Source organism: Colobus angolensis, unplaced genomic scaffold (genome assembly GCF_000951035.1).
Source record: "Colobus angolensis palliatus isolate OR3802 unplaced genomic scaffold, Cang.pa_1.0 Scaffold472, whole genome shotgun sequence".
In the NCBI taxonomy this organism is placed as follows: Eukaryota; Metazoa; Chordata; class Mammalia; order Primates; family Cercopithecidae; genus Colobus; species Colobus angolensis.
The window spans coordinates 1,811,530-1,826,259 of record NW_012118177.1 but is presented as its reverse complement, the minus strand read 5'-3'; the positions used below and the strand labels follow the sequence as shown (position 1 = coordinate 1,826,259).

Sequence of the window (14,730 nt, the reverse complement as noted above, 5' to 3'; positions counted from 1 at the left end):
AGCATTTCAGCTGCCCAGCTTGCTCCTTCCTCTCTGCCTAGGAATGGGAAATGGGGAGGGAGTTGGACAGGGCTTTTTCTGTCAAGATAGTTGGACAAGGCTAGTGCTAAAGGGGGACCTCTGGTCAAGGTGAGTCACCCTCACTGCCTGCTGGGTGGAACACTAGACTGAGTATTGTGATCAGCAAAGCCCTGGGCAGTACCAGCCACACTGGGTTTACTCATTTGCATAGACCTACCATGGAGGCTGATAGCATGGAGGCTACCAAGGTTGATACCTTGATAGCCATTGGTAGTTGTAAAGGTGGTATCTCCATTTAAAACCAGAGAAAGTGAGTGGTTTAAGGTCACACAACTGGTTAGCAGCAGAACCAGGCTAAAGCTCATCTCCTTGCCTCCTGGCCCTAGGCTTTTTTTTTTTTTTCTGTGTCACACATGAGCTATAACTTGGTGAATCATAAGAGAGGGGCCCACTTTTTTTTTTTTTTTTTTTTGACAGAGTTTTGCTCTTTTGAGTGAAGTGGCATGATCTTGGCTCACTGCAACCTCTGCCCCCCAGGTTCAAGCGATTCTCCTGCCTCAGCCTCCCAAGTAGCTGGGATTATAGGCGCCTGCTACCATGCCCAGCTAATTTTTGTGTTTTTAGTAGAGATGGGGTTTTGCCACGTTGGCCAGGCTGGTCTCGAACTCCTGACCACAGGTGATCCACCCGCCTTGGCCTTCCAAAGTGCTAGGATTACAGTGTGAGCCACCGTGCCCAGCTAAGAGGGGCCCACTTCTTTCCTTTGTATTGTGTAGTGCCATGTCCTTATTCAGGAAGGTAGTATAATATGTAATAAATAAGAGTTTGGTAATGACTAAGACTTTGGAATTAGAGAAACCTGGGTTTGAATTCCTTCTTTGCAACTTCCTTGCTGTGTGACTTTGGGCAAGTTACTCAACCTCTCTGAGCCTCCATTTCCTTGTATGCAAAATGGAAGTAATAATAAAAGTTCTTGTTTTTCAACAGGAGAGAAGGGGTCTGTTGGATTCGTAGGTTTTCCAGGAATACCAGGTCTGCCTGGTATTCCTGGAACAAGAGGATTAAAGGGAATTCCAGGATCAACCGGAAAAATGGGACCATCTGGACACGCTGGCACTCCTGGTGAAAAGGGTGAGCTGGGGAATTGAATTCTGGAACTGCTGCCCATGCTTTTCAATATATATATTTTGTTTGTTGACTTGGTCATTCCTGAGGTTTGTGCCAAACCTATGTAAGATAATAAAATTTTGGGCTTCTGAATTAAGTCCTTTTAAACCAAAAGACTTAATCGCCTCTGAGTTCACACTGCATGTTAGAGGCCATGTGTGCCCATTCCCAGAAGACCAGTGGAGGAGGGTTTTGAGGAGAGTCTAAAATTGCCGATGGACTTGGGATTTGTAGAAGAGGACATACACAGAAATGTGAAGTTGGGGGAATAGGGGTGGGGAATAAGATGGAAAGGCCCCAAAAGAGGGCTGTGGTGGTATGGGAAGAAATTATGTGAAAGGTCAGCCTTTGCCTGACCCTGCATCTAAGCTCTCTTTCTCATGCTGATCTCCATCCCTGCAGGAGACAGAGGCAATCTGGGGCCAGTCGGAATACCTAGTCCAAGACGTCCAATGTCAAACCTTTGGCTCAAAGGAGACAAAGGCTCTCAAGGCTCAGCCGGATCCGATGGATTTCCAGGGCCAAGAGGTGCTGGGGCAGGGGATGGATAGGAGAAATGCTCAAGAAAGGCTTCATAACCAAACTGGGCTTCCTTCCTGAGCAAAGGCCCTGAAGTTAAGCCCCCCATCCCCAACCTCAGAGCAGCAGTGTGGCTGGCAGCAAGGAGTCCAAGAAGGCTGCCTTCCCTGGGCCTGAAGGCTGCCTGGACTTTGAGACTGCTATTTGTCATTGCCACTGTAGAACTGAGGTTTTCAACCACAGGCAGTGGTACCCCTGGAGGAGCCTGAGCACTGTGCTGCTTTCCCAGTGTTGTAGCAGAAGCGACCCTGTCGATGCCCCATAAGAGTGAAAGCATCTCTTCCCATTTCACCTTCACCTTTGAGCTAACTGCTCCCTGAGCCTACACTTGGCCTGTGACCTGGGGCACCTGAATCTTGGTGAGCTGGGTTTTTCTTGCCCAGTATCTTTTTCCAAGTCTTTTTATTTCTTTTACAGGTGACAAAGGAGAGGCTGGTCAACCTGGGCCACCAGGCCTGCCTGGAGCTTCTGGCCTCCCGGGCACTATCAAAGGAGTTAGTGGAAAGCCAGGTCCCCCTGGCTTCGTGGGAATCCGGGGCTTACCTGGCCTGAAGGGGTCCTCTGGGATAACAGGTTTCCCAGGAATGCCAGGAGAAAGTGTAAGTGTGACCAGATCTTTGTCTTTATACTAGGAAAGGCCCCCCATCTCAGGGGGATATACCCCCACTGCACACCTCTCTGATCCCAGCTTCCTTCTCAGCCCCTTCTCCCAGGACATCCTCAGAAAGAGCTCTCTCCTTGAGTTTGACAGGTCTTCCCACCCTTTCCTGAACATGTCCTCCTCTGTTCTTTTGTCACATCTCCCTGACATGGCAGAGCCTTCTCCTGCCTTTACAATTATCCAATATCTGCCTGCCCTTCAGTCCCCAGCCCAGGCACCTTCTCCTCCAAGAGTCCCCGAGCTCCCACCGTGCTACCACTCTATACTTATCACTGCTGACATCAATTCTAATTGCTTCTCTGTGTGTCTGACTTCCTCAATGAGATTGTTAGGGCTTGAGAACAAGAACTACCTTACATGCTTTTTTCTCTGCACCCCACTGCCAGCATTTCATGTTGAGCCTGACACATTGTGAGAATTCGTAAAAACTTCTTGATGTTTTGCTAGAAAGGTCTTTGAAACTCCACAAGGTGCAACAACTAGTAAAGAATCAAGTCCAGCTTATCTGGGCTCTTACAAGGCAAGGTGGAAGAGGTGGCTTAGCAATGAGACCAACCTGCATTTGAACCTCAGCTCCATTGCTCATTAGCTCTGTGATCTTGTGCACACTGTTTACCTTACCTAAACCTCACTTTCCTCATCTGTAAAAATTGGGAATAATATTTAAATAGCCTTCAGACAGTAGGGAGGGTTAAGTGACATGACACATGTAAAGCTCTTAACATTGTGTCTGGCACACAGCCGGCTCTGCATAAATAGCAGCTTTATGAAAGGGTCTCAGTGAATTGAATCACAGAACACCTGTGCTCCTTGCAGGCAAAGTCCCTGAACTTCAAAAGTGTCAGTCCATCTGGTGGAGAGAACGTGGTGCGCACGCGCGCGCGCGCGCACACACACACACACACACACACACACACACACACACACCTGAAGCAATTGGAAAGAAATAGTTCTAGACTGGGTAGTCCTGACTATTTACATTCTAGGGGGATGAAAACAAAGTGGGAATGCATTCTGGGAGAAGTCCCAGCGTGAACAGAGGCTCAGAATTAGAAAATATGGCAATGTGCCTGATGAAGCCGGGCAAGGAAGCAGCCACAATGGAGGGGTGTCCTGGGTAGTGGTCCAGTGCACACAGTGACCCAGCCCAGTACTCAGCCTCTTACCCAAAGCACTAAGTGACATAAATCTGTACTGGATACTGGGTACATCTGAAAATGAACCAAAACCATAGCAGATATCAAGAAAAGAACTTTGCTGATGGCAGCTGACATGGCCACTTCCCAGACTCAGATAGTGTGTTGGACATTAGCCAGTGAAGGCAGCTTGTCCTCTGAAAATGGTAACATTTGCCCAAATTCAGACTCCAGCACCTGCACACATACCACCTGCTACCTGGTGGCAGAAAGACCTTGTGTTCCTTGTGGAACCTGTGGCAGAGGGCTAACCCTGCATGGTGAAGCAGAACTTCTTCCTATGCATAATGACTCCAGAGCTTTGGCAAGGACAGTGGTAGCCAACTGTGTGTTGAGTCCATAGAGTGCCTAGCCTAACTGTCATGTTTTGCATTTTCTAAGAGACTTGCTAGAATGGCCACACTTTGTCTTCCTAAGGTTCCCATTTTGATAAGCGGTGGGATCAAATCCTTCCCCTACAAACCCTAAGTATGTGCTCTGCCCTTTGTTCATCACCTTCCTGTTTGCAGGATGTAACATCTCCACTTCCAGCCCACAGTCCACCTTTGCCACAGAATACATGATAGACATCTCTCAGGCAGTGGCTCAGTGAGGGGTGAGGGAGTAAGAGGGTGGGCAGCCCTGAGCTCTGGGCAGAAATGATGATTCCCATGTTGCTTTGAAGGGTTCACAAGGTATCAGAGGGTCGCCTGGACTCCCAGGAACATCTGGTCTCCCAGGCCTGAAAGGTAAGGAGCATTTTTTTTTCTTTTAATGTGTTCTTCTAGAGCAAGGTAGATTTCTAGCAGGCCCAAGGGTCTCTCTCTTTTTTTTTTTTTTTTTTTTTTGGCAGAGTCTTGCTCTGTCACCTAGGCTGGAGTACAGTGGCGCAATCTCGGCTCACTGCAGCCTCTGCCTCCCGGGTTCAAGCGAATCTCCTTCCTCAGCTTCCTGAGTAGCTGGGATTACAGGCACTCACCACCATGCCCGGCTAATTTTTGTATTTTTGGTAGAGACGGGTTTCGCCATGTTGGTCTGGTTGGTCTCAAACTCCTGACCTTGTGGTCTGCCCGCCTCAGCCTCCCAAAGTGCTGGGATTACAAGCATGAACCACTGCACCTGGCCGGCCCAAGGGTCTCTTGCGAGGGGTAGCGGAGAGACTGTTTAGGGGAAAGTGAATTAATTTACATTTTCCCTTTGGCCAGACCCCTTCTGCAGTCCTTGCTCCTCACAGACAATGCAACAAACAGTGGTACTTAGCAAGATCTCTCTGTCTGTGGCTTTCATGGATCCAAGGAAAAGGATGTCCTTTGGCTTTGTGGTTTTGCCCATCTGCTTTCCAGACTTAGCAGTGAGGAGAACTTTGGCTCCAGTCTCTTCCCCTGATTAACCCAGCCCACTAGGCAGGAAAATTTCCCATTCTTGCTGGCATCACTGTTCCGTTCTGGTGATGTTTGAGGGCCCTGCATACCATCTTCTCCGCCCATACTGAGCCTAGTGATGTGTTTCCCAATGGAGATATGCTGTATGTAACAGCATTTCACGCCAGTAGTCTGGTAGCAGCATCCCAGCTCCTGGATGGTGGTTCATCACTTTTTTACCCAATAGATAATTTTATCAAGGAGCTCCTCTGGCTACACTGAATCTGAAAAAAAAATGTGTTCAAAAGATCTCAGTAGTCCAAAATGAGCTATAGCTTCTCCTGGCCATTTAAACAATGCATTGGAATCCTCAGGAGACAACGGCCAGACACTTGAAATTTCCGGTAGCCCAGGACCCAAGGGACAACCTGGTGAATCTGGTTTTAAAGGTAAGGTTGCTATATTTTTGTCTTGTTTGCCTCACAGACTCCACAAAACTGAGGATTAGAAGGAATTTTGGAGGTCAACCCCAAGTTCTGTAACTTCTATCTAGTGCAGAAATTTCCTACCTGTCAATTCCCCAAACAAATCAGCCTACTCTTCCTTCAAGACTCATAGGCTGGCAAAGACCTTTGGGATAATGGCCTACATCCCCTTAGTTTAGAAGTTGTTATCTAAACTGTCCTTCTTGAACATTTCCACTCATTGCTCCCACTTCTGAAGGGATACTCATAACAAATTTACTTGCTTCTCAATTGTAGGGCACCTTTCTAATGTGAAAACAGCCGCCGCTATCTTTTTTAGAGTTTCTTCATTGGGTCTAGCTCCTTCAGCAATTCAGAATCTACTCTTTCCCATGGAGGAATACACTGCTAGAAATATGGCCTAATCACTCAGCATTTTTCTTGATTTTATAGGCACAAAAGGAAGAGATGGACCAATAGGCAATATAGGCTTCCCTGGAAACAAAGGTGAAGATGGAAAAATTGGTGTTTCTGGAGATGTTGGCCTTCGTGGAGCTCCAGGTACCATGCCACATGATAACCTTATTCTGAAAGAGTTTGGAGTAGCTTCAAGCCATGCCCCATTCTGAACTTCTGCCTTGGTTTCACATTTAGGGTTTCCAGGGGTTGCCGGCATGAGAGGAGATCCAGGACTTCCAGGCTCTTCTGGTCATCAAGGGGCAACTGGGCCCCTAGGACCCCCCGGATTAATAGGACCCAAAGGTACGTGTATTTGGGAGCAGGCAGTGGGGAAAAGCCTTTCCCTCAATGAAGGACACCAACTACTTTATCTTAGAAGATACTAGCTAGGGTTAAGCCATGCCTACAGGAGTCATTGGACATGAGGAATCATGGGAAAGGAAGATGAAGAGTAATGAAGGCAGACAAGCATGAGTGGGAAGAGAAGAATATGGAATCCATGAAGAAAAGAGCTAGCAAGGAAGGCAATTGCCCTGGCATATGTAGTCTTTCCCTGACTTAGAAATTGGGCAGTGAGTTTCTGGAACCAGTCTCTGGGAGCTAACAACTCAAGGTGTTGACATTGCTACTCTGAGTTCTTCAAGATACCTAATGAGCTGCCATCTTACTCCCAAAGCTGTGTTGGTCTCTGATAAGAGTCATGAGAACCTGTGGTGTGGGGTATAGGTTGGGAGTGTTTTCTTTTCCCCTAGGGCATTAAGTAAATGCCTCAAAAAAGGCCAGGACTTTAAAATAAGGACCTTGCAATGCCTTTGGGGGCAGGTAGCTACCTCTTGCTAATGCTTCATGATTCAGAGTTGCTGGAGCCATTTTTGACATTCTCTCCCCTCAGGCTTCCCTGGATTTCCTGGTTTACATGGACTGAATGGGCTTCCGGGAACCAAGGGTACCCATGGCACTCCAGGTTAGGAAGACCCTCAGGGTGAAGAGGAGGGCATCAGCTCTTCCAGAAGCTTGGCAAGGGCTGGCCATGAATTCTCGACTGTGGTGTATCCCATATCCTTGAACTCATAGCTCTCCTTATCAACCTCCAATTTCAGGTCCCTTGATATGGAGAAGAAAGAGTACAGGGTTTTTTCTTCTATTCAAATTAACTTTCTTCCTTATTACTTCAGTAATCTGCCTCTGGTGTCTGTCAGTCAGGCTTCTCAGGCCAGTCAAGTGAGCTAGGCAGGAAGGCCTCACCTCCACTGAGGTCTGCCCCCTACCCCTGCATCTCCTCCTAGGACCTAGTATCACTGGTGTGCCCGGGCCTGCTGGTCTCCCTGGACCCAAAGGAGAAAAAGGATATCCAGGAATTGGCATCGGAGCTCCAGGGAAGCCGGGCCTGAGAGGGCAAAAAGGTGATCGAGGTGAGTCCAAGTCAGGTCTTGTAGAGGCTGAGCGAGGCCTTCCTGGGGGAGTCAGGTTTAGGGTACAGCGGGGCCATGTGGCTCACAGGGTTGGGCTGTGAGTGTCTTCACATCTCTGGGAGTCTCACAACCCAGTGGGAATGACTGCTGAGAAGGAGAGGATAGGCTGTGCTTAGCATTTTCCAGTGAAGACTGTCAGGGCACAGTTCACCAGGTCCATTTTAGCCTCCAGATTCCCTTCTGCTCCTCCTTACTAACCTCAAGCCTCTCTGGCATGCTTGGTCAGAGCTTGGAATTATTGGTCCTGAGGGACAGGGCTTGTCCATTTAGTGAGAGGTTGGCTGGCATTTCCTCAGTGTCCAGTGTGGATGGCACTCCCAGGGCCCTGGGAAGACAGTGTGGCTGCTGGAAGGATCCCAAGACTAAGATGATACAAGTCTCCACCGGACAGAACCACAGCATACCCTGAACTAGAATTTGTTGGGTTTACTAGAAAGCAGGTTCTACCCTAATCTCGGCCCCTGATTCATCACATGGCCTGAAGTCCCTTTCTGAGTCTCCCTTTCCCCACCTCTCAGAAAGTAAGAATGACTTGTGTTCTTCAACTTTTCCTCAGGAAAGTTCCAAAAACCCGTGTACATTCCACTCCATGTTAACCAGGAAATGAATTCAGCATAGCATCATGGTTAAGAGTATGGGCTCTGAAATCAGGCTAGCTGGGTTCAAATTCAAGCTATACCTCTCACTAGCTATATGACTTTAAACAAGGAAGTTACTTGTTCCTCAATCCCAAATGAGCCCTTAGTTTTCCTTTTCTATAAAATGAACATAATAACAGAACCTACCTCATAGGTTTTTTGAGGAATCAATGAGGAGCGAGGTAAGATATAGAAAAGCTTGGTGCCTGGCACATAGTATATACTTAAGAATGTTATTGCATGTTACCTGGGGAAATCATATTTGCAAAATTTCCTGTTTCTCTTTGCTCTGGGGCTTGAGGTCTCACTACATTTTGTTTATGTGCATGTTTGTATGCTGCGTGTATGTTTCCCAGGGACTATATTCATATATTAATTCATTTCCTGCTGCATTTTAAATTGATGCATCTGCTGTTTTTGTGTTTCTTCTTCCCTTTGATCTGGACCAAACTGTTCTTTTCTGAAAGCCAGCAGCTTCTCCAGAGGAAGGGCTCAAAGCAGGGTCCAAGCCTGCCCAGAGACTGTCTTCTTTCATAGGATATAAGGAAGAGGGAACTGGATAAAAGCACAGGGACATTTTCTTTTGTTTTCAATTCTTGATGGTCATCAGATTATTCATTTTCTTTAGCTATCTGAGATAATAAAATCGTAATTACACATGTAGTAAATAGCACAAGTCAAGAAGGATGCATTTCAGCAACATAGCACTAAGCAAAAAACAAACATGTCACAGAGGAATACATTTGGTATGATTCTGTCAATAAATGTTCAAAAATAAGCAAAACCAACCAATACATTGTTTAGTGATATATATGGTCAAACTGAAGAAAAAGGAAGAGGATGATGAACAAAATTCAGGAGTGATTGCCTCTGAGAGGGAGGGAAGGAAGAGGGTGGAGGGCACACAAGGAAATTCAAACCAAGTGACATCTTCAGTTGAGTGGTTGAAACACAAGTGTTCATTGTATCTGAATTATTCTTTGCATAATGTTATAAATAGTATGTCATGTCCTCTCAATATCTAATTAAAACAATTTCTTTAAAAAGAATACAAGAAATATCATACTACCCCCCCCCCACACACACACACAGAAACCTATCTTTGCTTTGACAGTGGGAGTCAGTGCAATATGATGGTTTACTCCTACGAAAACGTCATACAGTGGTTGGGTGCAGTGGCTCACGCCTGTAATCCTAGCACTTTGGGAGGCCATGGCAGGCAGATTGCTTGAGCCCAGGAGTTGGAGACCAGCCTGGGTAACATGATAAAACCCTGTTTCTACAAAAAATACAAAAATTAGCAGGGCATAGTGCTGTGTGCCTGTAATCCCAGCTACTAAGGGGGCTGAGGTGGGAGGATCACTTGAGCCTGGAAAGTTGAGGTTGCAGTGAGCCCTGACCACCTCGGTGCACACCAGCCTGGGCAACAGAGCAAGACCCTATCTCAAACAAACTAACCAATCAAAAAAACTTCATAGAGCAATCCCTCTCATTACAATACTGTTATCTAAATAACTTTCAGTGATGCTATTTGTTTTCATGTTTGCACTAAATATATAGAGGCTGCATTTATATATTTTGTTTTTTCAAGGCTTTGACACTGGACTGAGTTGGAAAAATGGGCTGTTTTGCATTTTCATCTGCTCATTTAAAGTGTTTTATTCTTAAAGAAATGCATGAGCTTTTTGCAGTACTTAAAGTCAGTAGTGCCTTTATTTCAGGTTTAATAACACATAAGTGTAATTATAAAATCAAGAAACAGTTAAAGGGAAAAACAGTCTCCAAAAACTGCCATGGGAACATTTATAATTTGTGTACTGCCTACCACTGCCTACTCTATTACACATTTTTATTAGGTAGCATAATTTCAGTTCATATATATATAAGCTATATATCTATATACATAATATATGTGTAGAGCTGTTTTTTCAGAAAAAAAGTATACAATATGTCTTTCTTTTCAGATTTTTACCCTGGTGATAAAGAAAAATATTTCAAAGGCTCACCAAGCCAGAAATAACAATGCTATGAGTACCACCACATGGCTTAGCTACTAGTTTTCTTTTTCTATGTGTGTGTGTGTGTGTTTTTTTTTTTTTCCCGGACCTAAAAGACCTAGAGAGACTTTTCTCAAAATTTATTTTTTCCTTGTCTAAATTTCAAGATTCAATTAATTAATGAGCTGTTTAAAAACACCCAAATCTGCCATCATTTTAATAAATTTTCATGGATTTACCATATTTCAGATTAATAGGAGAAATTCAGCATAGAAGACCTAGAAGACACGCATTTTTCTTGTCACAGAAGATAAAATTTGATATTAACATTTTTGGATTTTCTTGTTGCAAACAAAAATTAAGAATCTCAACCACCAGAACAGTTTATTAACCAGTTTGAATCCATTTATCTTCATTTGAATGTCTTCTAGACTATCCCAAAGTAATTAATACATATCTTCCATGCTACATGAATAATATCAACACCTACATTTGTGTTTTCCCATCAAGATGACCATCTATGTATTTGATATGTGAACATTAAATAAATCTTCTGTGATCTGATGAAAGTTTTGGTTTCGAACATATTACAATAGAAATAGTTCCACAAACAGAAAACATGTAAAGCAGTATTAAAATTAGAGCAAATGAGTATTCAGTATCTATTGTAATAAGTGGTTATTCTCTTTGGCCAAAAGGGAGGAGGGATATTACAGAGACATTTGTTCCATAGGCAATGAAGCAATCACTTGGCTCATATCATGAATGACCTATAAAAGATTGTTTTCCAGTTTGCCTAGAAATTGCAGAAGATAGCCCTAGAAGACACAGAGGCACCACACTCTTGCTGCCTCCATTCTAATTGGCCTGGTGTCTGTTCTGACTGGCTGGGGCCTGTGGCCTACGTTCTATAACCTTTGTGCAGCATCAGACATAACTGGCTAACTTCAGAGGTGTTTTTTGACACAGACAGTAGGTTTAAAATCACTTTGGAAACTTAAAAGTCCAGATGCTCAGTCATGCCTTCTTTTCTTTCTGGTGTGGGGGAAATTGGCCCAAAATATTTCCATTACCACTGAGGTAAGGGAGCTAGAACTTTCCAATGAAATGCAGCTCCAGCTCTGAGCCCTTGTCAGTTAAGTTTGTCTGCTTTCTGGGAAGGAAGGATTAGGGGAGAAGAGCCCTCTGCTGGCGTTCTCTGGTCTGGCTCCTACCTAACTGCTTCCATTTTCTCTGTGCGAGCTTCCATTTTCTCTGAGCGAGCCTGGCCATCTTCCGGGCACACGGAGCCTATCCAGCCCCTTTTATTTATTCTTGCAGGTTTCCCAGGTCTCCAGGGCCCCGCTGGTCTCCCCGGTGCCCCAGGCATCTCCTTGCCCTCACTCATAGCAGGACAGCCTGGTGACCCCGGGCGACCAGGCCTAGATGGAGAACGAGGTAAAGACAGGAAGCCCAAAAGAGGGCTAGCCACCACCTTTTGTCTGACATTTGGGGAAGTCATGTATACAGCGCAGCCAAGTCCCTGTTGCTGGACATACATGGGCGTGTTTGGCTTCACATCCCTCCCCGAGCGGGGACACAGGGGACTTCAGCCAGGTGCATTTTGCCGAAATGGTTTGGGAAAGTCTGGGCACTAGGACCCCACAGGTGGTGAGGGAACATTCTCTGTCCTGGGAATGGGCTTTGGAGTCCTGTCAGTCCCCAGGCCTTCAGCAGTGGCTACTACCTGCTCACCTGCCCCTCGCCCCTCTTCCGATCTTATCCCTAGGCCGCCCAGGCCCCCCTGGACCCCCAGGTCTCACTGGGCCATCCTCGAATCAAGGCAACACCGGAGACCCTGGCTTCCCTGGAATTCCTGGACCTAAAGGGCCTAAGGGAGACCAAGGAATTCCAGGTTTTTCTGGCCTTCCTGGAGAGCTAGGACTGAAAGGTACGGCTGCTTGGCTGGCTGCTGGGCCCTTCCCCACTCCACGGCCAGGGCTCCTTCTGGCAGTCCTATGAAGAAAGGCCGGTGGCTGATGCTCTTCCCTACCTCGCCCCTGCCTATCCTCCACCCCTACCACCCCTACCATGCCAGGGCCTGACTTCCTTCCTTTGGACTTTGTCAGGCATGAGAGGTGAGCCTGGCTTCATGGGGACTCCAGGCAAGGTTGGGCCACCTGGAGACCCAGGATTTCCCGGGATGAAGGGGAAGGCAGGGCCAAGAGGTAAGTTGAGAGCACCTGCTGGGCTGATCCAGAGTTCGAGGGAGGGGCCTGGTGGTAAGGTTCCTTCAGGCGTCATTGCTCACCACGCCAAGAAAGCCTGGATGTCTAAAGCAGCTGGATCAAGCTACCCCAGGGAGGCAGTTTCTCTCCCTTGGGGATCCTTCAGCCTCTGTCACCTCCGAGGACTGAAAACCACTGCTGCCTTGCCACCATGGATCCTACTACTGACTGCCTCTCTCTGTGTTATCTCTGCATTAGTGGGCGGTGGGTTTGCACTCAGATCACCACCCACCCGTCTGCTCAATTCAGAAATAAAGAACCATCTTTCGCATCCTTTCCCACCCCACTCACACACATGCAATCTATTAGCAAGCCCTGAGGCTTGTACCTCCTAAATGTGCCTTGCATCTGTTCACCTCGCAGTACCTCGGCTGCTACCTCCAGATCCAAGCCACCAATAGTTCTCATGCAGCACCCTTCCTCCCCCCACTCTAGCTATCACTTTTCCACATAGTGGCCAAAAAAAGCTTATGAAAACATAAATCATCTAGTGGCTTCCTGTGGCATAGGGATGAACACTAACCGTGGCCTGCAAAGCCCTGTGTGATGCCTCCCTCTTCATCCTCATCACCAGCCCTTCCCCTTTGCTGCTCACTGTACTCCTGCCATACTGGCCTCTTTCAATTATCCAAAAACACCAAGTCCTGGCCTACCACAGGGCCTTTGCACATGCTACTTCTACTTCCCAGAGTGTACTTGCCCCTCTACTCTTTAAATAGCAAAGTCCTTCTTTTTTTTTTTTTTTTTGAGACAGAGTCTCGCTCTGTGGCCCAGGCTGGAGTGCAGTGGCCGGATCTCAGCTCACTGCAAGCTCCGCCTCCCAAGTTTATGCCATTCTCCTGCCTCAGCCTCCCGAGTAGCCAGGACTACAGGCGCCCGCGACCTCGCCCAGCTAGTTTTTCTTTTTTTTTTTTTTTTTTTAAGTAGAGATGGGGTTTCACCGTGTTAGCCGGGCTGGTCTCGATCTCCTGACCTCATGATCTGCCCGTCTCGGCCTCCCAAAGTGCTGGGATTACAGGCTTGAGCCACCGCGCCCGGCCAGCAAAGTCCTTCTAATGTTTTAATGGTCTCAGTTTAAATGCCATTGCTTGCAAAAGGCCACCAATCACTCTCTAAAACAGATGCCTCCACCCCATGCCACCCTCTACTCTCTCCCAGTGTCCCTGTGTTAGTCCTTTCCTCCACAAGACTTCTCCCAACTTGCACTCAGATTAACAGTATTTGTCGAGTTAGGCATTATTCGTCTTTATCATCAGACCATAATCTCCATTAATGTCTGTCATATTCATTGCTCTATACCCAGAGCTACCAGGACCCTGGCATACAATAAGCACTGGGGAAATATTTGTTCCATGACTTACTAAGCAAATTATGCTATTAGAAAGGCAGCTGGCTGGCACCGGGTTCCTAAGCTGGGATGTCAACTGGGGTTAGAAGCATCCCCTCGGCCTCCTTGGCACTGTGTTCTAACCAGTGAGTAAACAAGCCACCCTGGTCCTGAAAGAAGACTCAGCTTACCATATTAGCAGCAAATGCTTCCTGACTGCCTGTCACCCACTGGGCCCAGTGTTGGGCCCTGAGGAGACAGGATGAATATGACCCAGTTCCTGCCCTCGTGGAGCTACCCAGCCACCGGGGAGAGAGATGGATAAAGAAGGCATTGTATAATATCACACAGTGCCATCCTGGAGATATCCAGATATCCTGTGGGGACAAACAAGGTAGAAAACGGTTGATTGCAAGATAGTAAAGAAGGCGTCTAGGGCCCCACCCACCTCCCTCTGCCTCAGCCTGATGTTCTTATTTCCCCCACCTGCCCACAGGCTCTTCTGGCCCCCAAGGTGCTCCTGGACAAACACCAACTGCAGAAGCTGTCCAGGTTCCTCCTGGACCCTTGGGTCTACCAGGGATCGATGGCATCCCTGGCCTCACTGGGGACCCTGGGGCTCAAGGCCCTGTAGGCCTACAAGGTGAGGAGGGTGCCAGGGAAAGGAGATTTGTTGGGGAGTTGAGACAGCTTGGCTGAGAGACTGGCTTGGACGTCCAGCTCCAAGGGTTTGTCTTCATCAAGCGTTGCCTCTGTTCCTTCACAAAGCTCCCAAGTATCCTCTTGGGGAGAAGAAGGGCCAGCAGGACCAGCAGGGTGGTTGTACTTGGTACCTGGCTTTAGAGGATGTGAGGGCAGAGCAAGGTTGCTACTCCAGACCACTCGCCCCTCTCTAATGTGCGGCAGAGAGATGGAGGGAGTGTGGTGGTGAATAAAGGGCCACACAAGACAATGAAGAAAGTCCAAGGCTGGGGGACAGAAAACCTGGCCTCTAACTGGAGTAAGTTAGAAGTCTGTCTGGGTCTCGGCGTCCTCATTTTTTCTTCTCCATCTCCTTCTCCTTCTCCTCCTCCTTCTCCTTCTCCTTTCCTTCTCCTTCTCCTTCTCCTTCTCCTTCTCCTTCTCCTTCTCCTTCTCCTTCT

At 47.1% G+C, this 14,730-nt stretch overlaps 1 protein-coding gene across 1 annotated transcript in view; it reads left to right on the top strand.

Moving 5' to 3' along the window:
- The window catches only part of COL4A6 (collagen, type IV, alpha 6), a 155,521-nt gene that overhangs the window by 133,574 nt on the left and 7,217 nt on the right, over positions 1 to 14,730 (top strand). The window contains exons 28-40 of the mRNA XM_011958747.1: positions 1,009 to 1,152; positions 1,591 to 1,716; positions 2,185 to 2,366; positions 4,289 to 4,352; positions 5,339 to 5,413; positions 5,882 to 5,989; positions 6,083 to 6,190; positions 6,780 to 6,851; positions 7,174 to 7,299; positions 11,315 to 11,431; positions 11,763 to 11,924; positions 12,103 to 12,201; positions 14,085 to 14,231. Of these exons, the coding sequence (XP_011814137.1) occupies positions 1,009 to 1,152; positions 1,591 to 1,716; positions 2,185 to 2,366; positions 4,289 to 4,352; positions 5,339 to 5,413; positions 5,882 to 5,989; positions 6,083 to 6,190; positions 6,780 to 6,851; positions 7,174 to 7,299; positions 11,315 to 11,431; positions 11,763 to 11,924; positions 12,103 to 12,201; positions 14,085 to 14,231 (1,530 nt within the window). The remainder of the gene's footprint in view (positions 1 to 1,008; positions 1,153 to 1,590; positions 1,717 to 2,184; positions 2,367 to 4,288; positions 4,353 to 5,338; positions 5,414 to 5,881; positions 5,990 to 6,082; positions 6,191 to 6,779; positions 6,852 to 7,173; positions 7,300 to 11,314; positions 11,432 to 11,762; positions 11,925 to 12,102; positions 12,202 to 14,084; positions 14,232 to 14,730) is intronic.